This window comes from Neomonachus schauinslandi, chromosome 1, assembly GCF_002201575.2.
Source record: "Neomonachus schauinslandi chromosome 1, ASM220157v2, whole genome shotgun sequence".
Lineage (NCBI taxonomy): Eukaryota > Metazoa > Chordata > Mammalia > Carnivora > Phocidae > Neomonachus > Neomonachus schauinslandi.
Genome location: NC_058403.1, coordinates 156,246,828 through 156,274,199, shown reverse-complemented (window position 1 = coordinate 156,274,199; position 27,372 = coordinate 156,246,828). Strand labels below are relative to the sequence as shown.

General features: G+C 45.0%; 1 protein-coding gene across 1 annotated transcript in view; it reads right to left on the bottom strand.

Moving 5' to 3' along the window:
* Nucleotides 1-27,372, bottom strand: part of CHCHD6 (coiled-coil-helix-coiled-coil-helix domain containing 6) — a 251,211-nt gene that overhangs the window by 104,266 nt on the left and 119,573 nt on the right. Inside the window, exon 5 of the mRNA XM_021695035.1 lies at nt 9,645-9,728. Coding sequence (XP_021550710.1) covers nt 9,645-9,728 — 84 coding nt within the window. The remainder of the gene's footprint in view (nt 1-9,644; nt 9,729-27,372) is intronic.

Here is a 27,372-nt window from a genome sequence, read left to right as displayed (position 1 = left end):
AGGAAGGAAGGAAGGAAGGAAGGAAGGAAGGAAGGAAGGAAGGAAAGAAAGAAAGAAAGGAAGGAAGGAAGGAAGGAAGAGAAAGAAAGGGCAATTTTTTAAAAGGGCAATGATGCCCCATGGCTGGATAAGCTCCAAGCAGAAAACTGGGTAATTTCCATGATGCCAAGCACCGAGGCAGGGTTTTTGTAACAGAGCGGTCTGGCTGCCCTGCCGGCACCACACAACAGGCAGTTATACTCGGAGAACCACCTCCACCTACTTCCAGGCACCTAAGCCCAAAGTGCTACTGACTGCTCTGGGCTGTCATCTGTCCTGATTGCTGAGCCACCATGTCAGGCATCTCCGTCTCTCAGGCACTGAGTTTGCTCTGGGGACAAAACAGTGAGTTAGGTGGCAGCCCTGCACAGAAAGAGCAGCAGGAAGTGGTCAAAGAAGGCCTCTGGGGTGATGTTAATGTCAGGAGAGAGGCCGTGTGGCCAGAGAACATGCCAGGTAGACATGCAGCCAAGGCCCAGACCACAAAGCCCTGCAGGCCAGGCTCAGGAATCCCAGCTTTCTTCTGAATGCATCAGGGAGTTGTTGATGGACATTAGAAATGGTCCTCCTGCAACAAGGAGATACCAGATCATAGGTGGAGGATCTGGTAAAAAGGACACCAGCGGGGAGGTGATGGTTTCAGCTCAAGAGAGAGATTAGCAAGGGGCTGCCATTATGGCAGGAGGACAAAGGAAGAACAGGAGCTATTAGCTCAGTAACCAGAACAGGACTTGGTCACCAGGGCAGTGAGATGGCAGAGCACTGGAAGGGAGAGACCAAAGGGTAACCTCAGATTCTGTCTGCAGCATCTCACCACCACCATGGCCAAGGGCTGAAGGAAAGGCCCAAAGGAATTCACCTGGTCCAGTCAAGCTGATCGAAGCTGGGAAGGGAAGAGCCAAGAAGGAAAGGAAAGGGAGAGACCACAGAGTGCCTATTTAATTAGAATTGTTTGTTTAACTGGGTCTTTTCCAGCAGGGATAGGTGATAACCTGCATACATGATGGACAGGCACTTCTGGCTCTTCAAGCCATAAGGACCTATTTAGGAGACTAAATGCGCTGGGGGAAAACCAACAGACAATAACCATGGCGCAGGAAGTGCTGCATGTTAATGCAGCTGCTGCCAGGAATGGTGCAGAAACCACTTCAAGAGGAGGTACCCATTGAGCCCAAGCTTAAAAGGACCCTAGCACAGTAATGGAGGGAATGACATAAATCCGCAGCCGTGAACAGTGACTTAACCACTGAGGTTAGCCCTTCTCCCCACATGATCATTTAGCCTCCTAATGAGGTATGCAGTTGGCTCTTCCCTTCTCTGGACCAGGTTCCACACCATGAAGGAGAAAGATGGGAATATAAACCTAACGAGTTTTTGCAACAAGTTGCTGGCATAAAAAAGGGGGGAGGGTCTGTTCTGAGTGACAAAAGACTTAAAAGCCTAAGAATCAATTATAACGTGGCAACTCCAGTGAATCCTGACTTAACACCAGCAACAAACAAGCACAAACAAAAACACTGGGAAAAGGTATTTTTGAGGAAATCAGGGAAATCAAGGTTAATTCCCTGAGGGAAGATAACAATATTGTAGTTATGTAAGAAAAGGTCTGTATTTTTCAGAGACACATACTGAAGAATGTAGAGGGAAATGTCATGGTCACTGAGATTTGCTTCAAAGCAAATCTGAACAGAAGAGAAAAAAAGAAATAAATATGAGCAAATGTGGCAAAATTGTTAAGTTTGGGGGACAGGGACAGAGAGGTTCATTATACTATTCTACTGTTCTTAGTGTAAATTCTATCATAGATCTTTTTTTTTTTAAGATTTTATTTATTTACTTGAGAGAGAGAGAGACAGAGAGTGTGTGTATGTGCACGCGTGAGCAGTGGGGAGGGGCAGAGAGAGAGGGAAAAAGAAAGAATCCTAAGCAGACTCCCTGCTGAGCATGGAGCCGGACGTGGGGCTGGATCTCACAACCCTGAGATCATGACCTGAGCCAAAACCAAGAGTTGGAAGCTTAACCAACTGATCCACCCAGCGCCCCCATCATAGATCACTTTAATTCAGTTTCAAGATTTTACTTATTTATTTGAGAGGGAGAGAGCGTGAGAGAGAGTGCGCAGGAGTAGGGGGGAGGGGCAGAGGGAGAAGCAGACTCCCCGCTGAGCAGGGAGCCCCATGCAGGGCTCGATCCTAGGACCCTGGGATCATGACTTGAGCCAAAGGCAGACGCTTAACCAACTGAGCCACCTGGGTGCCCTGTTTTAATACAGTCTCAGTACTCTGAGAAGCTGACCAGGGCAGCGGACTGATGAACAACTGATCCCTGCATTTAGCCTGCCTGGGCCCATGGACGGCGAACCGACTGCTATGATCCCAAATCATTCACGTGACAACTGCTGCCCATTTCAAAGTCTGTTTCTTTACCTATACAGAGGGGATGGTAGCAGTTCCTACCTTGCGGGACTGCCTTGCAGATGTGATGAATGAGAACATGTGATGCACTTGGGACACACCTGGCCCTTTGACAGCAAAGATTCAAACAAGATCAGCTGTCATTTTGTCACTCAGCTCACTGGGTCATTGTGCAGGCCCAAGGAGGCAGTTCAGGGGAGGTGTCCGGCCAGTGCTTTGCACATGGGAAATACTCAGCAAATGTTGGCTACTGAGCACCAAGAAAGCCAGCCAAGAAAGCCAGCCTCAGAGACAGAAAGAAAGTTAGTTAGCAATACTCTATCAATTCCTATTGATTGATGAGAACTCCTATTCCTGTTTTACAGACGTGGATTCAGGAAGACCTGTCTAAATCTTGGACCCGGAGTTGAATGGCTGTGAAACCTTGCTCTATCCCTTAACCTCTCTGAGCGTCCTCATTTTCATCTATGATGACCATTCCTTCCCCACCCAACCCCACCAAATCTAAGTGACGTAACTTAGGCACTGTACGTAGCCAGGAGGGGTGGTGCAGTCCGTTCAGCGGGGCGCCTGGAGCAGACATCTAACCCACGGAAGCCTGGCCACAAGGCCCAGGAAGGCCACCGCCTCTCCACATGCACAACAGAGGGGTAGTCTCTGCTCTCCCTCCTCACCTCCCAGGTTACTGTGAGATAAAAGGATTTCTGTGAAGATGAGACTGTGAGGTAAAGAAACAGACCTTTAGCAAACACACCAGAAGTAACATACAGAGTAGAGGCAGGGAGTGTGGGACTGGGAGTGGTAGCAGAGGTGGTGGAGGAAGCAGTGGCGGTGGCAGAACCCAAGATTTAAAAGCATCTACCTCCAGAGCCTGTGACTAACCCTCACTCTCTATGGTGGAAAACCTGTAAGACTCATGGACACAGCTGCCAGGAACCAGAGTCCTGGTTATATTCTTAATTAGCTAGGTGACCTCTGGGGACAATGGGAGCAACAACAGTTATATTATTAGATCTGGCTGGTAACAGTAATGGCAGGTGCCATTTATACCACGATATATTACAACGGACTAAGTCCTATGTCACGTCCTTTATTATCTTGAAAATGTAATTACTACTGTTGCCATTGTAAAGATGAAGACTCCCAAGGCTCCAGGGCTTAAGTGACTTGATCTTGCCTATAAAGCCAGCAGGTGGTGAAGTTGTAATTCAAACCCAGGTCCCTCCAGATCTAAAAACCCAGTGCTTGCAGCCATACCAAGTGATTCTCAAACCATTTAGCTGCCTTGGGGCCCTTTTCTTATCTGTGAAAATAATTGGATTGGATCAATGGTTCTCAATTTCTTTGTTTCCCCCTCAAAAGACCCGGGCCCCCCCAGCACAGGTATAAAAAGCCCATTCTCACTAAGAAAGGCTGTCTGGAATCTCTAAGCAGTATGTTCTTTCACGTATCACTTCCGGTACACTGTTGAGAACACACAAATGGCCATTTTTATGCCGGTACCATTATGAAAATGTGGTACAAGTTGGGAAACAGGTGTGTGGGTATCCTTCTTTAGCCGCCGGGGGAACAACTTCTGGACTCAACAATCTTCAAAAGTCCCTTGGGCTCAGGGCAGTCGGGTACAGAACTGTTCCTCACAGTGATCAGGGGTGGGCTCCTTTCCCACATGGGCCAATTTCTTGCTGCATTGCTTTTAGGTCACTCTTATCTGTTCCCTCCTCTAAATTCCCAATGCTCTGGCAGCTTCTCTCCACAGGAATGCCACACTGGGAATGCCTGCCATGCCTCAGTTTTGCATCCTAAGTGGTGAGCCCCTCTCTGCCTCTCTGGAACCGACGTTGAGCCTAACACAAAGCAAAGCCCACCCTCAGGAGAAATGCCTGCTGGCCTCTCAGAGCACTTGGCGGTCAGCAGTTCTTACAACAAGACATACGGCTCGCTCACCACGCGGCTGGAAGTCACTCCACCTCCAGAGCCAGAGGACGACTCCTCTGGGGTGAAGGCAGCCCTTCCCATTGCATGCCCTCTGACCCCCTTGGGGACCTGGCTTCCACTGGACCACTCAGGGACACATTATGAATTCTCCTCCCCCCATAAATATGGTCAAGTCACTCCCTCTTAAACCACCAATGTTCTCTCTTTGATGAAACTTCTTGAGAGAATGGTCTATACCTGTTTCCTCTACTTCCCACACTCACTGCAGCTCTAACTCCACAAGTAACCCGGCTTCAGTCTCCACAGCAATACTGGAAAGGCTCTCTCAACACAACTCACATGTCCTTCAAAGTGCAATCAAGAGGCCTCTCCTCTAGCCCTCCCTGGCCTGTAGCATTTGGCACTGTTGACCACCATCTCTTGAACCTTCTTCCCGAGCTGATTCGGGAGGCAGCGTGGCATGGTGGGAAGAGCAGAGACTTCAGAGCTCTGACTTCATCCATCAGCTTCATGGCTTCTGGCAGCTCATTTAACCTGATTCCCAGTTTCTTCATTTGTAAAATGTGTAATATAATCTACCTTGCAGGCTTGCTGCAAGGATTAGCGATAATTTATGTAAAAGAGACTGGCACATAGCAGATGCATCATAACATCGTGGTGGCTGTCATCTTGTGGGACACAGAACTCCATGTCTGACACTCTCAAGCATCTGCTGGCCATCTCTACCTCGTATGTGCAGGTCTGAAATTAAATTCACAACCTTCCCCAAGTGTCATGGCTCACCTGAATTTTTCTCTTTCTCTCGGGTTAACCACGGCCTTGCTAGCACCTGGTAGTGTTCATCGCTCCCATGTTAACCATTCTACTGAGTATGTAATGGTGTCACCTTATGGTTGTGACTGCATTTCCTTGGCATGTGTGAGGCTGGGCCCTCTCCACGTGTCCCCGACCAGTGGGCCACCTTCTCTTGTAAAGCAGAATGCTCTGTATTTAACTCCTCTTCCTCTGCATCCTAGAGCAGCTTCTATTTTCCTGAACAGACTCCCGACTGACACCCCCAGGGAAACCAGGCAGGGGGCTGTTTAGTGCTGTCACTGAGAAAGCTGCAGGCTTGGCAGGATCACATGACAGTTGTTCCTTAAAAAAAGAAAGCCGGAGTAGAAGCAAAGAGAAAAAATGGGAAAAGGGCTGACTGTTCACATATCAATGTTGGGATGGCATGTGCACCCAACGGGGGCAGGAACAGAGATTTACATTCTGGGGGAAAGAGCCCGAGATCCAGGAAGAACCCACATGTTTCTCAGGTTCTCCCTGCCTCCAGTCTGTGAAGCTAGACCCCCAAAATGCCCTCCCCACTTTGCAGTTGCTGAGTTTGGAAAAAAGTGAGACCATTTTTACAGGGCTGCCAGGCCTGGTCATGGGAAGCGGGCACTCAGGCATCCTCCCACCTGGGGTCCTATTCCTCACATCTCCCTCCCCTCCCAAACTGAGCTGTGAATTCCCTGAGGAAGGAATCACAACTGTTGGAGCCATCTCTGGGCACTGAGCAGAATTAAACGAATATGGAATTAGTGAATGGCTATGCATTTATTAAAGAAGGGGGAAAAGGATGGAAATGACATGAAAGAGAACCAAATAGTTCTACATCAGATACTCATACACAAATGAGCACTCATCCTCCAAACAACTGGCAAGTCAGTCTTCAAATTCCTGTTTCAAAGATAAGAAAGCTGAAGCTTTGGGACTTCAACAACTTGCTCAGAGTCAGAAGGCTGGTAAATTATTGAGGCTGAACTAGGGCTCGTTCCCCACCACCTCCCTGACTTGGCCCCGTGGCTGAGGGCAGAAGACACACTCTTGGCGAGTCAGTGGTCAGCTCAATGGCTGTCGGGTTCACAGCCACCCAGCACCCAGGCTTCCACCAGAAGACGGTAGACGTTGCTGGTTCTGACTGGGCACAAGTCACCCTTAGCCCCGAGATAGCTGAATCGAGGGGGAGTGCGGGTGAAGTCTACTCCCAGTTCTTCAGTTTACTATAGGAAACCACAGAGGGCAGCTGAGCAAAGGCTCTGGGAGGACAGTTAAGCTGGCAAGAGGTTCAGCAGCCACACCTCTGACAGTCAAGGTGGTAGACAGCTTCACCTTCCTGGACCTACGCCCAACATACAGAAATGGAAAATGGCCCTGTTCTCTAACACTGTCAGGCACATGAGAAACATGCAGTTGTGAGTAGCACATGGTCTCCATACTGCTTTGCACAGAGCTGTCTTCTACCCCTCTACATCCTGAATGACAGACAGATGCCATAGCAGGCATTCGAGAAAAGCCCAGTGAAGCCCGGAGAGGAGGCTTCTGCATCCCAGAGAGCAGCCGCCCACTGATGATAAAATCCATCTCAGCACATGTATGTCTATGCACGTGTACACACATTCACCTATTAAGCCAAACCTGAAGCATTAGGACTTGAAAGAGAATTGCCAGTAACCACTGCACACTAAAGAGAGGAGCCAGCTTTTGCTAGGCACTGGAACATGCCAACACCTTTCAGACATTACCTCCTCTAATGTCCCCATCGACACACTAAGGAAGGCACCTGCACCTCCATTTTATAGACAAAGAAACTGAGACATGAGGACGCACAGTGTGGCCGCAAAGGGCAGTGGTGCAGGGCCGCATGTGGGCCCAGGTCCACCGTGAGCACGTGCTGCCCCTGCTTCACAGCTTGCATGTGAACACCATGTCTGGGGTTTGCTCGCAGGTGCCATAAAACCTTCACCAGGCCCCGGCATCCCCAGCAGCTCACTGCTCTCTGTGATGAAAGGAAAAACACTCCTCACTTAGATCCTGCAGTGTGGGTGTGAGGAACAATTACTCAGAAAGATTATAAAGCATAGGAGCCCTACAAAATATGATTTCCACACTCAAGAATAATCATCTAAGGAATAAATACTGCAGTACAAAGGGGTCAAGACATCTCCTCCCCCTTGAAAATGAGTCTAGATTCGGCACAGGATTTCCCTACTTGCCAATCACAACGGGCCAGCCCTCGAAAACAGTGTCCTTCAGGCAGAAGGGCAGCAGGGTTCCAGCTGAGAGGCCAGTGGACACAGCGTGGCAGCCCCATGAGCCCAGGCCTCTGTGCCCCCATCCCAACCTTTCCTGGCCCCTGACCACGCTCCCAACTATTTTGTGTGGTCGAGGATGATTCAGCAGCTGTTCCAAGTTTCCCCCTAAACAGGTTTCCATCATCAATTTCTAAACTTAAGAGGAAACGGGAAAAAAAAAGAAAAGAAAGGAGCCTGCTGATTGGAAGGCCCTTAAGCTGTGTGTACAGAAGCTGAAAATGTCAAGGTCTGAGAGTATTCAACAAATGAAAGCAGAATTATATAAAAGCAACAGCTAATAAAAAAGATTGTCGGATGCCGTGTTCTTCATCTTCCCAGCCAGTACAGGAATAAAATTATCCACGGAGAAGATGGAAAACCTTTCTCAAGACTGGTATAATTAAGCTTTAGGACCATGCCTCTTTGCTCCCCCTTCTCCAGTGCCCCTTCCACCCCGCACCCCCCCCACACCCATTTCCCTCACAGATCTCTAGTTTCCAGGATGTTGGAGGTGCTTTCCGTTTGTATATTATCACCAGCAAAATGCTAGTATTTAAGAGTCAGGCAGGTGATCATGTTTTTGCACCTCCTTCTGGAAGCATTCAATAACTTCACAATCATGTAGGAAAACCTCATTTTAGAAAAAGCCCACATCTGCATATGTAAGGAGTCTGGGCTTCCCTGTAGGATGAGGGGAAGAACAGATGAGAAGGAAGGGCTCATCCAGGAGAATCTCCTTTCCTTCAGCAAACTGGGCTGAAGGAGAACTACGGTGGGGATGAGAAAGGAGAGTGACAAGGGGAAAACAGATTTGAGACACAAAAACGCTGTAAGGCTACTGCCCTTCACCCCAAGCAGACACGCGCAAACGTGCTTCTAGGAGCCAAACCCAGAGAGGGAAATGCAAGAGGAGCGCAGCAGGAGACCGGAGAATTGCACACATAACAACACAAAAAAATCTGCGCTCATGAACATATGGGCAACTGTGATAATTAGAGCTATGGCTGGTGGAATGTTTTTACCCTTTTCCAGGATCTCAAATCACAATCCTTGTCATTACAGCTACAGTCAAACCTGGGCAGGAGGTCGTTCCAGGAAACTCTCCTTGTTAAGGACCACCTCTGTAAGCCGCTTGAGGTGCCCTGCTGGCCTTCAGGATGATGCCGACGCTACCCCCGGCGGGCTGTGCTGGGTGTTCACATGACAATTCTGCCCGTCCCCTAAAACACCCTGCAGGAAGAGTACAGGAGTGTCCCCGGAGCAAGGAGGAGCGTCCCTCCTATCCCCACGGCCTGGAAATCCAGAAATCCACATTTCTGCCAGTCTCCAGTGTGCCATGCCACAGGAGAAAACCCCTATGGAAATCAAGCCCCTCAGGCAAACTGTCAATTTCAAAGCTCCAAAGCGTGACAAACGATTCGCGAAGATTTGCCTGCAATAAGCTGATGGCTCAGGTTGCCTGGCATGCCATCTCAGACAGAAGGAAGAACAATTTTTTTAAACCTCCCAACCATCTCCTTCCATGTTTTAAACTGTTTCTTTGAAAAACCTGTCATGATCAACAAATTAAGCCCCCCCAAAAGTAAGCAAGTTACCAAATGAATTTTCAAGAGTCGTTGTAGGCATTAACAAAAAAAAAAAAGGAATGATGATATGTCTTTGAATCTCATTCATTTCAAAGGCTTATCCCTAGAAAATGTAGGGAGTGTGTAGCCATGGTGCACTTTGGTCTCCCCGACTCCCAGGAGAAAATCAATAATACAACTTTAATATATTTGTACAGCAAAACTTCACGTTATTATTATTTTTGTCCAATGCAGCTTAACTAAAGCCAGAAAGGTAGGCTAGGTCTCAGCACCGCCCTGTGGTGAAAGTGAATTTTTTCTAAAACTGAACTATAGCACAGCCAGCCGCAGTCACAAAAAGCAGGCCAATTAAAAGCCAATTATGTCTGTGAATGAATACAACTTGTAGAAAGGGTGTGGGTATGGTGCTTGCCAGGCACAGGAGGGCAGGTCCACAGGGGGACCGGCTGCTGGGGCGAGTGGGGAATGGGGAGTGCAGGCTCCTCTCTGCCCCACAGCGGCGGTGGACCCTGGGTGGGGGCTTTCAGGACCTGGTCCCCCAAGGCAGCTGACAGGAGCCTTACCTTCCTCCCAAGGCGCCCCAGCTGCTCCTTACAGAAGGTGTCACGGCGGCTCAGCTCTGCCTCCCGGCTCTCCAGCTCCCTGGCCTAGTGGGAAGAGAACAAAGCCCACGTTAGCCGGCAGCAGCTGGGCTGAGCTGTGGGGAGAAACCAAGGAGGTTCTGTTCCCAGAGACACTGACCATGCAAAGAGCAGCCATCTGAGTTGAAAACCTACGCTATGCTACATCACTTATGTACCCTGCAGAGGACTTCAAGGTGCATAGTTACTGGAGTCATTTCACAGAAGACCAGCACGCACATTTACTGAGTGCATACTATGTGCCAAGTACTGGTCCAAGTGCTTCCCATAGACTTTCTCATTTGACCCTCACAACACCCCTACGGAATATATGATCCCCCTGTAGGTGAAGAAATGGAGGGGCTAAGCGACTGTCCCAGCTCATAGCTACGAGGGAGGAACTGGGGTTTGAGCCCCAGCAGATGCAGGGCCTGACCACAGAGCTGCACTGCCTCAAGACCACACAGCCTGGAAGGACCAGAGCTGTTCCCTGGCCAGAGCTCTCACCCCTGGCACCAGACCATGCCACCGACTCACACATGAGCTCCCAGAGGCAGGGATGCCAGAATGCCCTTCTTCTGGAGAGGTAAACTCCCTGCTTCAGGGGTCAGGGATCCGAAAGGTGAGCAGTATCAGAACCCCAGAACCCTAGAGCTGGAGAGACAGCTGCTCCCCCACCCACCTGGCAGAGGTGGGTGAGGACCTTCCCTTGAGGTTACAGTTTGGCTGAGGGGCTTGCCTAATCAGGGCAAGCAACCTGGAGCTAGCACACCTGTGGTGGGACCTGCCCCATCCTTAACTAGTTGGGTGACCGAGTTCCAGCTTACTCAGGTACAATATATGAGGCTAAAGCAGAAGTGTCTGCCCCACAGGACTGTGTGGAAGGTTAAGGAAACACCGGCAGAAACAGGTGGGGTCACAGCAGACCTCCACCAAGGGAGTGTCATGGCAGTGTCCCCTGCCTGGGACACCCATGGCCCTGGAGCCTCTCAGGACCTCTGTGGGACAAGGCCCCAAGGCCTGTCCCCCAGCCCAGAAGGCTGGCTCAGTGCTCGTACAGAAAAGTAATGCCATTTGGTCACTGTCTGCCCCGTGGAAGGGCCCAGTGAGCTCCAGCCCCATTTCAGGCTCCTGTGTCACTTAATTATCATGACCCTAAGAGCACAGAGCTAGTCAATGATGGAGGCCCACCATGAAGGTAAGTCATCGTGACTCCAAGTCCTGAGCTGCTTCCTTCAAACCACACTATGGTGTCACTGCATGGGTCTGAACTGTTCAAAAAGACCGAGTAGGACAAGAACCGATGTTTTTGAAAGCCCATTTCCTCGGCAATGCTACTCCCCTGACATGAAAAGTTTCTAAAGCCCAGCAGGGGGCCAGTAATGAGGAGCCAAGCACAGGACAGCAACGACAGCACCTGAGGAAAGGCTTGAGTTTAGAGGACTCGGCAGTGCTCAGGGAGACCCGGCCGGCAGGGCTTAGCCATGGGCTGACAACCTGAGAGCTGACAGTCGTGCTGTAATATGGGCTCCACCACTGACCAGCCCGCAAGCTTGAGCAATTTGCTATCCTTTTCTTGGGTATGTCCCCCTTACCTGCAGAATGGAGAACAGAGCAGACACTTGGCTCCTGAGGATGCTGTAGAATATCTTAAAAATGCCAAGAAGGCTTCTGGAATGCCTGTGGAATGCCAACACTTCAGAAAAGCTAAATACAAACAGTGAGACTGAGTCCTGGGGATTTCTCGCAGGATTTTTCAAAGCATGATGCCGAGGCAGTGTCCCAGGAATGGGAGCATAGCTAATCTGTGCTGGGCCCTGCGCAGCCATCTGGGGCCCCAACCATCAGCTGTCCCTGGTACAATCAGAGGAGAAGCTGGTCTGACACAATGAAGCAGCCAGGACAGGACTATCTCCCGGGGCTCCGGACTTGCCATTTTCTGGCCAATAGTCCCAGCCAACCAGGAAGACGACATCTGAAAGCCAAACTGCCACGAGGCTCTTGTGCTGCCATTCACTTGAGGTTGGTGGGGCAGTAGATGAGGCCACCCTCCCTCCCGCCAACACATCAGGATGCTTCCTCAGCTCATGGTTCCTGGGCCTGTGCCAGCATGGGCGTCTATGTCAGAAACGGGACGCAGAGCCAAGGCTCCGGGCAAAGCTGCCCAACCATCTAGGCTTCCTCAGGTCACAGGGAGACTGTTCACACACAAGAAGAAACATTAGGTTATGGAGGTCTCCTTTTATAGCCATGCCAATCTGCAACACCACGATGCTGACACCAAGCAAGTAAGTGATTAACTGTTTAGAGAGCTATGAGTCTGTATCACCCACTGCAAAGGAAGCTCTGTGAGAAGGGCCTGGCCTGCCTCAGCATATCCGCAAAGCCTTCACCTCCATCACGGCTTGCCAGCAAGGTGGCAGGCTCACTGCCTCCGCCCCATCCGCTAACAGGCACCACCTACCCGCCCTGTTCATCCCTGAGATCTATAATGACATCCAGTGAGTGACAGCGGACAGAAAGTGACACGTGAAAAGGGGCTGTGGCAAATGAATGTGATACAAACGCCTGGCTGTCAGTGCCTGACGCTGGGGGGCCTCCACGATGCTGTTGTGATGAATGAAGGCAGGCGTCAGACACATTGGCCACTGCGTAGCTGCCACAGTCCGATACGGGCCTCCCAGCACTCCCAGCACCCCCGAGAGGCCATGCAGCAGGTACCTCGCAGCATGACCATGGAATTAAGGAGGCACAGGCAGGTTTCAGCGACTGGTTCAGTAATTTATCAGAACATTATTGAGTGCCTACCACGTGACAGACACTATCGCAAAGGGGTTGCGGATACAAAAGAGAAATGAGAAAGAGTTTCTGTTCTCGTGGAGCTTAGATCCCAGTGGGAGAGACAAATGTGTGTGCAGAAAAATAAGATAATTTTAGAGAGGGATATGTGCTGGGGAGGCCACAGGCAGAATAACTTGTGGGGTAGCGGGTTGTTATTTTCTCTAAGGAGATTTCCCAGCCAGTCTTCTGGGAAAAAAATACTGAGTAAAGTGTGCTGTCTCCGATACAAAGGCAAAATATCACCATTATGAAGATCTACTTGCTGGATTACAGTCTTTGAATGGGGAATTGAAAGGAATCTTCAGTGATTTAGTCAAGGACTTCCTCCAGTCAAGAGAGCACAGTGAGTTCACACTTTGATGCATCTTCCCTGCTCTAAACACATAGCAAGAACAGATAAAATAGAAGAACAGGAGACCAAAAAGACATGGCCAGGTTCAAAAACAAGATTAAAACATCCAACAGAACAGGAATGCAAAGCAGTAGGTAAGGCTTGGAGCCCCAGGCCTGCTGGGCTCTGGGTCTGGAGTCAGCAGAGGCAGCCAGAACAAAGCCTGCTCTATAGAGCAGGGGGACTGGAGCCAGGCTGGCCACCTGGAACCTAGGGCTCCCTAGGAATAAGAAGCTGATGAAAAAAATTCTGGAAGACTCCCATGTAGGGCTGAGGTTCAGCCCATAGGCTGCAGCTCCAGTCCACTCAGCCCTAGACCACATATGAATCGACTCCCCTGCTCACATCCCAGTTCCGCAGCACCACGAGTACCACCAAGGAGAGGGGCCTCAGAAGGCCACAATCACACCTGCCCCTAAATGTGGGTGGCAGGTGTAGACCGCCAGAAAAATACTAGGCAGGGAGAAACAAAAATGACAGAGAAAGCAAAGCAAAGCAAAGCAAAACAAGACAAAAATCAAACTTCCTACTCAAAATGAGCCTGCAAACCAAATCCCAAATATGTGAAGAAATGTGATGCTTAGAAAGGCTACCAATAAAATCAGCAACTGGAATATGAATTCACTCCAGATGAAATTAATTTTATGGGACCTCATGACAAAGGATTTTTAAAAACTTTTTATTATGCAAAAATAAGACACGAGACAGAATAATTTAATAAAACTCCAGATAGCCATCACTAAGCTTCAAAATTTATAAACTAAAGGAAATCCTGTTTCACTTATATTCCCCACCCTCTCCCTAACCCCAGATTTCTTACAGCAGATCATTTCACCAATACATACCTCAATATATTTCTCTGAAAGACTTGTATTTTCCTAAACCAAACCATAGTACCATTGCATACCCCACCAAATTAATTCCTTAACATATCAAATATTCAGCCAGTGTTCAAACTTCCAATTGATAAAGGATTTTTTTCAGATTTTATTTATTTGAGAGAGAGAAAGAGAGAGAGAGAGCATGAGGGGGGCAGAGCAAGAGGAAGAGGGAAAAGCCGACTCCCCACTAAGCAGGGAGCCAGATGCAGGGCTCGATCCCATGACTCCAAGATCATGACCTGAGCTGAAGACAGATGCTTAACTGAGTGAGCCACCCAGGCGCCGCGATAAAGGATTTTAATAGTGCATGTTTAAGGTACTCAAGAGATAAATGAATTTCTGATTTAAAGAGAAGAAATTATGAACCTGGAACAGGAAAACCCCCAACCCCCATATTATGAATTTAAATTTCTTCAAAATAAAAAATAAAATGGATAAGACAAACCCTAAACTGAGGGCAGTAAGGCGGAAATTAGCAAATTAAAAAGTAGCACAGAAATGCGATCCAGAATGTTGCAATAGAAGATAAAGATAAAACGTATGAAAGAGGAGCTGAAAAACTTGGAAGACAGACTGACAGACTCCAACCAGTGTCTAAGAACTCTTTCAGAAGAAGAGCCGAAAGGGATGGCAGAGGAAGAGGAGGTGGAGGAGGAAGACAAGGGAGGAAAAAGAGAGGAAGGAGGATGACAGACGTTAGAACAGAAGGTAAGGGAGGGTTAGGGAGGGTAAGGTAAAATGAGGTGGGGAAGGGAGGAAGATGTAGCAATGAGAAAGTTGGGGTGGGGGTTGAAGGAAAATGAGGGGAGGAGAAGAGGCTATAAATAGAAAATCCCAAATAAAATTATAGGAAAAAATAAGTCAGTTATCACAATAAGTACGTGGTAGACAGCTTCTGAGATGGTCCCCAATGAGCCCATGTCCTGATACTCATGTCTTTGTGTGATGCCTTCCCCTTGAGTGTGGGCTGTGCCTAATGACAAACTTCTTGGTGGGAGAGGGGCAAATGGGAGAGAGAAAATCTTAAGCAGGCTCCATGCCCAGCACAAGCTGACAAAGGGCTCCATCTCACCACCCTGAGATCTTGACCTGAGCCCATACCAAGAGTCTGAGGCTCAACCAACTGAGCCACACAGGCGCCCCCCCAGTAACAAACTTCTAATGAATAGAATATGGCAAAAAGTGACAGAATGTCACTTTCCAATTGCAAAAAAATAGTGATTTCTGTCTTGCTTATCCTCTCTCCCCTGCTCACACTAAAGAAGCAAGCTTCCATGTTGTGAGCTGCCCTATGGAGATGCCCACACAATAAAGAACTGAGGGAGACCTCTAGCCAACAGTCAGTGAGGAACTAAATCCTGCCAACAGTTGCATGAGGGAGCACGGAAGCAGAGCCACCCTGAGCCCTCAGATGAGACTGCAGCCCTGAGACAGAGGCACCCAGGTAAACTGTGCCCAGATCCCTGATCTACAGACACCGTGAGACAGTAAATCTTTATTGTTTTAAACCACTAAAGTTTGTAATTTCTCATTTAGGAATAGGTAATAAATACAGAACATGAACTGATTAATCTCTAAGAGAAAATGATTCTCACTTTGGATAAAAGAAAAAGAAAATCTAACTATATGCCATTATAAGACACCCAAGCCCCCATACTAATGATCTTATAGAACAAAAGAAAACCCTTCACTGGACATCTATACTGCAGTGTCTACTGTTTGTTTACATAAAAGGTTGAGCATTCCATCAAAATGTAAACACACACACACAAATAATGACCTACCATAAAGAGAAATACTCAATGGAATCAGAGGCAACAATGATCCAGATGTTACAAGTAACACAGAGGGACTTTGAAAGAACTATGATCAATATGTTAAAGAATCTAGCAAAGAAGGGTAGACTCCATGTGTGAAGAGAGGGAGAATTTTCACAGAGAAATGGGCACTCTCTGGGCTCCATTATTTATGATGAGAAATAAACTATTAATATTATTAAGGCTCCCCTGCATGTGACGAATTGTTTCTTTCCTGTTACTTTCAAGATTCTCTTTTTGACTTTAGTGTTCAACAGTTTGATTATGATGTATCTAGGTGTGAATCTCTTTAAGATCTCCTCGTGCACAGCCTTACACATTCATCTGACTTTTTAGAGTCCCAAGAATATGTTGGAGTTTTTCAAAATCTTCTATGAACATCTTATTAACTAGTTTTTTGTTTTTGTTGTTTTTTTAAAGATTTTATTTATTTATTTGACAGAGAGAGAGAGTGAGCGAGCACACAAGCAGGGGGAGCAGCAGAGGGAGAGAGAGAAGCAGGCTTTCTGCTGAGCAGGGAGCCTGATGTGGAATCGTGATCTGAGCCGAAGGGAGATGCTTAACCAACTGAGCCACCCAGGTGCCCCTAGGTTGTTTTTGTTTTTTTAATGTTGTTGTTATTTTGATAGGGATTGATTTAAATGTGTAGATTGCTTTGGGTAGTATGGACATTTTAACAATATTTGTTCTCCCAATCCATGAGCATGGAATATCTTTATATTTATTTGAATCATCTTCAATTTCTTTCATCAGTGTTTTATAGTTTTCAGAGTATAGATTTTTTCTTCTTTGGTTAAGTTTATTCCTAGGTATTTTATTATTTTTGGTGCAATTTTAAGTGGAACTGTTTTCTTAATTTCTCTTTCTTCTGCTTCATTATTAGTTTACAGAAATGCAGCAGATTTCTGTATATTGATTTCATATCCTGTGACCTTACTGAATTTATTTATCAGTTCTAGTAGTTTTTTGGAGGAGTATTTAGGGTTTTCTATGTGGAATATCATGTCATCTGCGAATAGTGAAAGTTTTACTTCTTCTTTACCAATTTGGATGCCTTTTATTTCTTTTTTTTTTTTTAAGATTTTATTTATTTATTTGACACAGAGAGAGAGATAGAGAGCACAAGCAAGGGGAGCAGCAGGCAGAGGGAGAGGGAGAAGCAGGCTCTCTGCTGAGCAAGGAGCCCGATGCGGGGCTCGATCCCAGGACCCTGGGATAATGACCTGAGCTGAAGGCAGCCGCTTAACCAACTGAGCCACGCGGGCGCCCCACCTTTTATTTCTTTTTCTTGTCTAACTACTGCAGCTAGGACTTCCTGTGTTAAATAAAAGTGGTGACAGTGGACATCCTTGTCTTGTTCCTCATCTTAGGGGAAAAGCTCTCAGTTTTTTACCATTGAGTATGATCTTAGCTGTGAGTAGTTTTTCTTTTTTTTAAGCTTTTGGGTTACCCTATTGTTTGCCCAAGCTGTTATCCCCCTCCTCAAGCAGCCATGGTGTTCAACAATTGCCTCTGGTTGTTTTTGAAAAATGCCTCCTATGAAAAGGCTGTTTCCATTGGGCAACCTCTGAGTCAAGTCAAGTAACAACAGCCTTGCAACTGGTTTCTTCCAGGAATCACCAGACAGGAAAAATAATGACAACTCTCTAGGCATAGGACTTTGAAGAATTCCAATCCTTCTCTGCCCTGTCCAGTAGTTGCTAGGCCGCTGGTTTTTACCATGATTGTGGCTGTTGGTTTTCAAAGTTACTGCTTAACTGGGGATAGGAGAATGGGAATAAGACTATTTAAAATGCCATGAAGATCACTGTTCTTACTGAGATTCACCATTTTTCTCGAACAAATGTTCCTGGATTGCTGCAAGCCTTTCGTTAATTTTCAGAGTTCTGAAAAAAAAAAAAAAAGACTCTGAGCATTTTCATGGCTTTTATGGAAGGGAGAATTTTCAGAGGTCCTTACTCCACCATTTTCACTGACACTACCCAATACTATAAAATAGAACCAAATGGAAATGCTAAAAATGAATTTCTAGCATGTTATGGCATGAAATCGTAGGTTTATTAGAAGACTGGACAGAGAAGAGGAAAGAATCCGTGAACTTAGAAACAAGTCATTAGAAATTATCCAAATTGAAACACAAAGAGACAAAGCATGAAAAATAAAATTGAATAGGGCACCCAAGATCTACAGGACAATATCAAATGGTACAGCATATATTTAATTGGAATCCTAGTAAGAGAAGAGAAAAGTGGGGCAAAAGAATGAAGAGATAAAGGCCAAGAACTTTCCAAAGTTAATTAAATACAATAAAGAACAGATCTGAGAAGCTCAGAAAACCCCCAAGTAGAATGCTTTTGTAAAATTCTTAAATAATTCCTGAAGAAATGGAATATTTTTTGAACATAAGTTTGAAAAAACAAGTAATTTCCAGCGCAACCTCTAAAAAAGTAACAAAAAAGGTCACAAATAAAAAGTCAATTGAGAGGATAAAATGGAATTCTTAAAATATACTGATTTCAGGGCGCCTGGGTGGCTCAGTTGGTTGAGCGACTGCCTTCGGCTCAGGTCATGATCCTGGAGTTCCGGGATCGAGTCCCACATCAGGCTCCCTGCTCAGCGGGGAGTCTGCTTCTCCCTCTGACCCTCCCCCCTCTCATGTGCTCTCTCTCATTCTCTCTCTCTCAAATAAATAAATAAAATCTTTAAAAAAAAAAAATATATACTGATTTCATCTCCACCCTCTCCCTCAAAAAAACCTACAAGAAAGTAGCAACAGAGGAACAAAACACAGAACAAACAGAAATCGAGTAACAAGATGGTAGATTTAAATCCAATCATATCAATAATCATATTAAACAGACTTAACCCCCTATATTAATTTCCTCTCTTTGGGTTGTAAGAAATTACCAGAAACGTAGTGGCTTAATACACATCTATTTTCTATGTTTCTAGAGATCAGAAGTACCAAATGAATCTTACTTGGCTAAAATCATGGTGTTAGCAGGGCTGTATCTTTCTGGATGCTCTAGGAAAGAATCTATTTCCTTGCCTTTCCAGCTTCTAGAGGCTGCCTGCATTTCTTGGCTCATGACCCCACATCACCCTGACTTCTGCTACCATCATCACACCCACTTCTCTGAATCTCCTACATCTGTCTTTCCTTGATAAAGACCCTTGAGATTACACTGGACCCACGTGGATAATACAGGATAATATCCCATCACATATCCTTAACTTAATCACATCTGCAAAGTCTTTTTATAACGTAAAGGAACATATTCATGCGTTCTGGAGATTAAGAGGTGAATATCTTTGGGAGGCCACTGTTCTGCCTACCATAGTCACTGTGAAAGGCAAAATCCTAATTATATGTTATTGATTTAAAAAATACATTTAAATATAAAGACACAAATGGGTTAAAAAAAAAGAATGGGAAAAAGATATATCATGCAAACACTAAGTACAAGAAAGCTGGTGTAGTTATAACATCAAATAAAGGAGAATTCAAAACAAAAAATATTACCAGATATAAAGAGGAGGAGTTCATAATCATAAAGGAGACACTTATTCAAGAAGAAATAACAATTATGAATGTGTATGCACCTAATAACAAAACCCTCAAATATATAAAAATTTGACAGACTAAAGAAGAATATAAACAAATCCATAGTTGAAGACATTAACATCTCTCTCAAAATATTGATATAACTAGACAAAAAACCAACAACGATATGAAAGATATGAACAATACTATCATCCAATATGATCTAATTGACATTATAGAATACTCGATGCAACAACTACAGATACACATTCCTCCTAAGTGAACATGGAACAGTTAGGAACATAGACCTTCTCCTGGGCTACAAGAAATTTAAACAGATGAAATCAAACAAAGTATCCTCTATGACTGCAAAATTATTAAATTAGAAATTAAGAACAGCACGATGCCTAGAAAATTCTCAAATGTTTAGAAATTAAAGCTATTACTCAAGAATCCATGACTCCTAACCAGGAGGAAAATTAGTCCTTAAAAAGAGACTTGGACATGACAGAGATGATCAAATTAGCATATAAGGATTCCAAATAGCTATGATAAATACTTTCAAGAATTTAAAGGAAAATGTGAACATAATGAGATAAATGGAAACTACTAAAAAGAACCAAAGAGAAATTTGTGAGAAATGTAAAATACTATAAAGGAAAGGCTGAAAAAGTGAATGCTACCTCAGTGACCAATGGAACAATTTCAATATCACCTGGCAACACATATATAATTGGATTCCTGGGGGGGGAGGAGAGGTAGCTGGAAAGTATTTGAATATTTGAATAACAATGAATGAAAAATTTCTAGGTGCATTAAAAAGTATAAACTTACAGAGCCATTAAGTTTAATTACCAAAAGAACCAATAAATACACTGTGATAAATGCTTTAATAGAAATGTATAAACTGTATACCTATAAGTTTAAAATATATAATTTCCTGATTTACAAAACAAAGCAAATTAAAAAAAAAAACCTCACCCCAAAGAATTCTGCTGCCCAGATGACCTCCACATTGATTAATTAATTCTATCAAATATTTAAGGAAGAAACCATACCACTTCTAAGCAGACTCTTTCAGCAAACAGAAGAGGAGGGAACACTGTCCAGTGCGTTCTATGAGACTATTATAATTATAATAACAAACCAGACAAGGGCATTACAAGAAAGAAATTTACAGACCAGCATTACTTAAGAAAAGAGATGTAAAAATCCTTAACAACAACAAAAAAACCCCAAGCAAATCAATATGTAAAAAAAAAAATAATATCCCATAATCAACCAGGATGTATGCCAGGAGTCCAAGGTTGCTTTAACATATAAAAATCAATCAACATACTCACCACATTAACAAATAAAAGGAGGAAAATTATGTGATCATTTCAAATAGATTCAGGAAAAGCATTTGCCAAAATAAATACCCATTTATGAAAAAAAACTTTCAGTAAACCAGTAACAGAAGGAAATTTCCTTAATTTGATGAACAGCATGCACAGAAAACTTACAGATCATTATTGGTGAAATACTGAACACCTTCCCCCTAAGACTGCAAAGAAGTTAATATGGACTTAGAAGATTTGAACAGTAAAATTAGCAAGATTGATCTAATAAACTTGAATATTTACATTCTTTTTAGAGTTGAGTGGAACATTTGCAAAATCAATCACTCTTCTAAGACACATCCACAAAAATAAATTAACAAATTTCAATGTATCAATATCATACAGATCACTTCTCTAACGAAAATATAATTAAATTATAAATCAATAATAAAAAAGGCAGTTAAAAATGGGTTTGGTAATATGCCTTCCTAAATATAACTCATAGGCTGAGCAAAAATAATAGAAATTTCAAAATAAAAAAAAAAACGAAAGTTCTACATTAAAACAAAAAGCGTGACATAGCTAATAAAGTATCTGAGAGGTAAGTTAATGGCCTTAAGTGCTTTCTTTAAAAAAAAACTGAGACAAACAAAAAAATTCCTCACTTCATGTATGAATAAAATGACTCAAATTAAGTGACTTGCTCCAGGTCACCCAGATGTAGGGCGATGAACACAGGGTTCCTTACTCCCAGTTCACCAACCTCACAACATTTGGGACCACACCATCCCCTCCTAAACTGTGTGTTTTAATAATGTCAAATCACTGGTTGATTATCAAACTGGATGCCTTTAACCATATATTAAAACAGTGCTTCTTAAACATTGAAAGCACATTTGAATCTTCTGGGATTTGATAAGTACAGATTCTGAATTATAGGTCTGAGATGAGCCCAAGATTACACATTTCTAACAAGCTCCCGGGTCGTGTTACTTTGAGTAACAAGGCACTAGAACACACCTCTAGGAAGATAAATAATGATTATAATGGCATCTCAAAGATGCTGCAAGATCCATGATGGGTCTAAATTATGTACCACACAACCCTTCCTTCAAATTAATGATAATGTACTCTAATTTTAAAAGATGATCTAGGGTAGTGATTTAAGAGAGCAGGCTTTGGAGGTAGAAGAAACTAGGCTTGAATGCTAGGTCCGCCACTTCCTACCTAGTGACTTCGGTCCCGTCAGAACTTGTCTAAAACAGAGTTTCCCAATCTGTACAATGGAGAGATTAACACCACCTACATTCCATGAGGTTGTTGTGAAGTCAAATGAGATCATGCACATGAAGCATTAAATGCAGCATGTGGTACACTATAGTTAAAAAAAATAAATAAATGGCAACCAAGAATGATTAGCATGACAATAAAAGGGTTCTTACTAAACATCCAACCAGAAAAGAAAACACACCTACCACAACCATAATGAACAACAGGTTTCTAATGTAAAAAGGTGAATCTCAAAGACAAATATAACTTTGAGATGATCTGAGATAATCTCTGCACCTGCACTGATACCAAGATGCTCAGAGACGTTCTATGTCAGCTTCCTGCTGACGAAGGCCACACATCAATGTTCATTTTCCCTCATTAGTCCTGTACGTCTTCCTTCTTCAGGTGTCTGTCTATAGTAACTGTCACAGAGGTCTTCTTTCTTAAAAATGGTTTTGGATTCTTCTATTGATACAAAGTTCACACACCATAACACTCACTCTTCTAAAATCTACAATTCCATGGTTTTTAGTGTATTCACTAGGCTGTGCAAACATCACCACTACCTAATTCCAGAACATTTTCATCACCCCAGAAACTCCGTTTCCATTAGCAGTCTTTCCCCATTTTCCCCTATTCTCAGATCCTAAATGTCCATCAATTGATGAATGGATTTTAAAAATGTGGTATATCCACACAATGGAATATTATTCATGCATAAAATGATCAAAATGCAGCATATAGCAAATATGGATGGATGAACCTTGAAAACATTAAACCAATGAAAGAAGCCAGACACAAAAGGCCACATATTATATGAGTCCATTTATAGGAAATATCCAGAGTAGGCACGTCCACAGACATAGAAAGCAGATTAATGGTTTCCAAGGGCTGTGGGGAGGGGAGAATGTGGACTGACTACTGAGGGATACAGGGTATCTTCTAGAGGTGATAAAAATATTCTAAGCTTAGCTTGTGCTGATGGTTGCACAGCTCAGTGAATATACTGAAAACCACTGAATTACCGGTATATTTTAAATGACTGATTTTACGGTATATGAGTTATATATCAATAAAGATGTTAAAAATACAAAGGATTACAAAGAAAACCAATTATACTGAAATAAAGTTATCAAAATATTAAGGGAAAAACCCCCCTGAGGTCAGGAGACCAGTTTGAAGGCTGATGCAGTAATCAGATGATAAGGACCTGAATGGAGGCAGGTCAGGGTGGGAAAGAGGACCCAACATGAGATTGATGAAATTTGAGGGAGGAGGGAGAGAAACATGGCCACCCCCTCAGGTTGCTGGTCTAAAAATGGGAACCCCTACCTATATGATGAAGATAGATGAGACAGTGCACCTTGTATTTACATGTGTCATCTGTACGTAGCTATGCATATTCACACAGCTAATATGGTATCTAGCACGTGGATATACTTAAATACACTGCCAAGTCTCTCCAGATGCCAACATAAGATGTGTATCTACTTGTGTATATACAGAGATACGTTCCAAGATGACAAATCGTGAGTCTGCTTGCCTGTTTACCAGCTTTACCCCTTCTAGACTATAAGTTCCTGGAGTTCGGGGGCTATGATGTATCTACTGCCTTATCCCCAGGGCCACGCAGTAAACATTTGCTAAAAGAATAAAACGAATGATATTGGGAAGTTGATTTGGGGAGGGGAGAGATGCTAACCTTCTTTTTTTTTTATTTTATTTATTTGAGAGAGAGAGAGAGAGAGAGAGAGAGAGAGAGAGTGTGTGTGTGTGTGTGTGTGTGTGTGTGTGTGTGAGCACGAGGTGGGGAGGGGCAGAGAGAGAAGCAGACTCCCCGCTGAGCAGGGAACCTGATGTGGGGCTTGATCTCAAGACCCTGAGATTATAACCTGAGCTGAAGGTAGACGCTTAACTGACTGAGCCACCCAGCCACCCCGAGAGAGGCTAACCTTTAAGAAGATAGTACATTGGGATGGTTTAAGAGCCTTGGGTTCAAATTCTGGCTCTAATCATTATTTGCCAAGAGACAGCAGATGGGGTGCTTGATTTGTCTGAACCCAGGTGGCTTCATAGGGTTGCCATAAGAGCTTGCTGCAATGTTGCCCTGATGTAGGGGTCCCAGGAATGCCTATGTGTGTCTGCTCTGGTTCTGAAGGAGAAATTATCCCCAAAGAATCCATCCCTGCCTTCCTTCCACAACCCAGCACATAGAGGTGCACATTGTTCCATGGGCTCAGCACAGGTCAGGCGGTGGGTTGCAGCTTATCACAGGAAGGCAGAACTGCAGGCATTCCTTCATCAACTATCACATGGCCCCCCGCCACACCAGAGCCCAGGAGGAGAGTGGGCCGGGTCAGAGCTGCAGAAGTACTACTGATCCCAGAACCAAGTCCCAGCTCCCTAGAGTCCGTGGAAAAGTCGGGAGAGGCCACTTCTATGGAATTACCATCCTCAGTTTCAAAAACCACCTATTATGCCAGAAAAGAGAGGACAACTCAGCAACGCGCCACGGGAGAAGGAGTGCTCAAAGCCACATTTTTGCTCCTCATTACTCAATGAACATTTTCTAGGAGTCACTGATGCCTTGCAGAAAACTTTGAAAAAACATTCTATTACAAGACCATCTGCTGAAATATCGTAGGCTCTCTCTGCAGCCCCCATTTCCTTTAATTACCAGGAAAAGCTGCATGAAAATGGTCTCATTCTGAAGGCTTGTATCTGCTCAGGCTGCTTCTTTCCCAATCTCCACCCACAGGCTGCAGTGCTGAGACTGTAACGTGGACACGGTGCCCAATTCGGGAGGACGAGAGAACAGAGGCTTCAGGTGTGATGGATCACAGGACAGATGGCCTCCCAGGCAACCAAGCTTGCTATCACCATGTAGCCCAAGTAAGGAAAGAACAAGACCATAGGGGAGGGGACAATGGAAAATGCTTGATGCCGGTTAACTCTGTGTACGTATGACACGTTTGATCCAGTGAGTACCACAAGTTCTGCAAACTTACTTCCTCCTAGCAATACCTAGATGTTAGGCAAAAAGTACAACCTTGGTTATAACAAAAAGAAGGATCACAGAAGTCTCATGAAACAAGCAGGGACGAGTCAATAAAAGCAGCAGTGACCATTTATTAACAGTTAATAAATAATTACTTAAGTGCTCCTTTAATTTACACAACAGCCGGTAAGGTGGAGAACTATTATTAAACCCACTTACAAGGCAAGAAAAATGAGGCACAGAGTAATGAGGTCGCCCAGCAGTACACAGGGAGAGCTAAAATTTTAAAGGAAAAGGACCTCATCTCCCAGAGTAATGAAGACCTATCTGGCATAATCTTCCAAGCAAGAGTGTCGTAAGAAATCACGATATCACTTCTGCAGTTTCTAATACAGTCCCAGGGCACAAGAATACTAAGGTTTGGAAATTGAACATACCCACTCTAGTGCACAATTCCCTTTAGTGGTGGGGTGGCAGAGAAGGGGGTGGGCAGGAGGAAGCCCAGATTTGCAGAGTGACATTGAACCACATGGCACCTCCTCCTTGGTGAAAGCCCTAGGCAATTGCCCAATCTCCTCTGGAAAAGCAGGTTGGCCTAGGGGCCCTCCTGTCATAGTCTTATCATTCAGCACTGTATTGGAGCACTTATCTGTCCCTCCCAGGGATCATGAACCCCCTGAGGACAGCAAACTTTCATCTCCATATCTGAAGCTTTGAACTCAGTAAGGGTCACTAAGCGTTTGCTGAACTGATGGAAGAATGGGGCTAGAAAGAAGGAAAGTCAAGCTGGTGTCCCAGGAACTGCATGATCCTATTTTGTTTGGTCTGTTATGTGGTTTTGGCTTGGTTTGGTTTGTAACTAAACCCGTCACCAGCATTTACAAAACTGGAAACTTTACATAGAAAACATTTTGACTTCCACAGGAAAAACCAGAAAATGGGGCCTCGGCCAAGCGTATGGATGAAAGCTTCTGCTGTGGACAGGACCACTGACTCTAGCAGCTACACCTGCCACAGCCACCCTCAGTGAGAGTGGGTTCCCTGGAGCACAGCAGGGAGTTCTGGTCTCAGCAGCGCACCTGATGCAGCCAACACCTCCCACCCTGCTGATAACCGCTTCCTGCCTGGAAGCTCTGCACAATCCCTGCTATGGCCTTTGCCTCTCCCTGAAAATGTCCCTTTTGTGTGTTCAGTCAGCCGGCCACAAGCATGTCCTAGCTGCTCACGTAGCCAGATGATCCTTGGAATGAACGAGACTCTCATGACTGAGACACACAATAGGGGGATGGCTAGAACAAACACTAACAAGAGAACAAGATGCCAGGTGCTGATGAAGGGCTATGAGAACAGACTAACAGCCCGGAGGGGGGTGACCACCAAGTGACAGTGGGTGACCACACAAAGCCCCTCACAGGAAAAGAAAGGCCCACAAAGATCCTGGGGCAGCTCCTTCCCAACAGAGAAGACACACACGTGAAGGCTCCTCCATAGGAATGAACGCAACATGCTCAAGGCACAGGGAGAACAGAACAAACACCAGGACACACAGACAGGTGAAGCAGGAGGGGCGGGGAGAAAGCCAGGCCAAAGCCACTGGTGCGTGCAGGGCCTGGCAGGCCGTGCCAGGGAGTACACAGTGTCTTCTAGGAACAGTGGGGAGCCACTGGAGAGTTTTAAGGAGGAGAGTGATATAATCTGATTTATTTATTTTTTAAATCCAGTTCATAAAAGCCAAACTGGAAGGCTGCTGCCCAAGAGGATGGCCTGATTATCTCTCTCCCCACACCGTGCACTTGCAAGCACAGGCACACAAAATATCAACTGTGGTTATGACAGCTGTATGCTACACAAAGGCGGCAAAGAGAAACCCTTACAGAGGAAATAATATGCAATTTTCTAGCTGAACACCTTTTAAAAAGTAATGACGGAGAATAAAATGTGAGTGAGGCAGGGCTGTCTTCGGGCGCAGGGTAACAACATGCCACCTGAAATAAGCAAGAGTCAGGCTAGGTGAGCTTACCCTTGTATCAAAATCCTCAGGCTGAAAAGATCAAGTTGGGGGAGGGAGAAAGGGAGCCAGGATTCAACTCAGCAGCCTGCTGCTTCTCACTGTACTACAAATACTCAGAGTTCAGAGACACTGCTTACCCGTGACATGCAACTCAACTGTGGCTACTTGCAGAGAATAAGGCCTGATCTATAACCCCAGCTCCAGGTCAGAGGGGAAATACACATCCTAGGCAGAGGCAGCCTTGCTCATGAGTGCAGGCCTCTCCCATACCCAGAGGCTTCCAGAGAAATCCTTCTCCGACCTGATGTGAACCTCAGACCTGAGGATCAGGTGTGCTAAGCATTCTGCAGAGTGCCAGGAGGTGAAGGAGTCAGAGAAGCAGCCCCTAACTGGCAGCAGATGGCCTGTGGCTCAGGTCCTAACCTGAGCCTGTAACTGTGGCAGCAGGCACAGGGATACTTAAATCCAGGCAGTCTGACCTGGAGACCACAACCTTAGACACTATGGTTAAATTTTATTCCGTAAAATACTGTAAAATAACAACAACTAGCATTTGCTAAAACGTATGAATTATTGTCACATTTATTTCCTCTT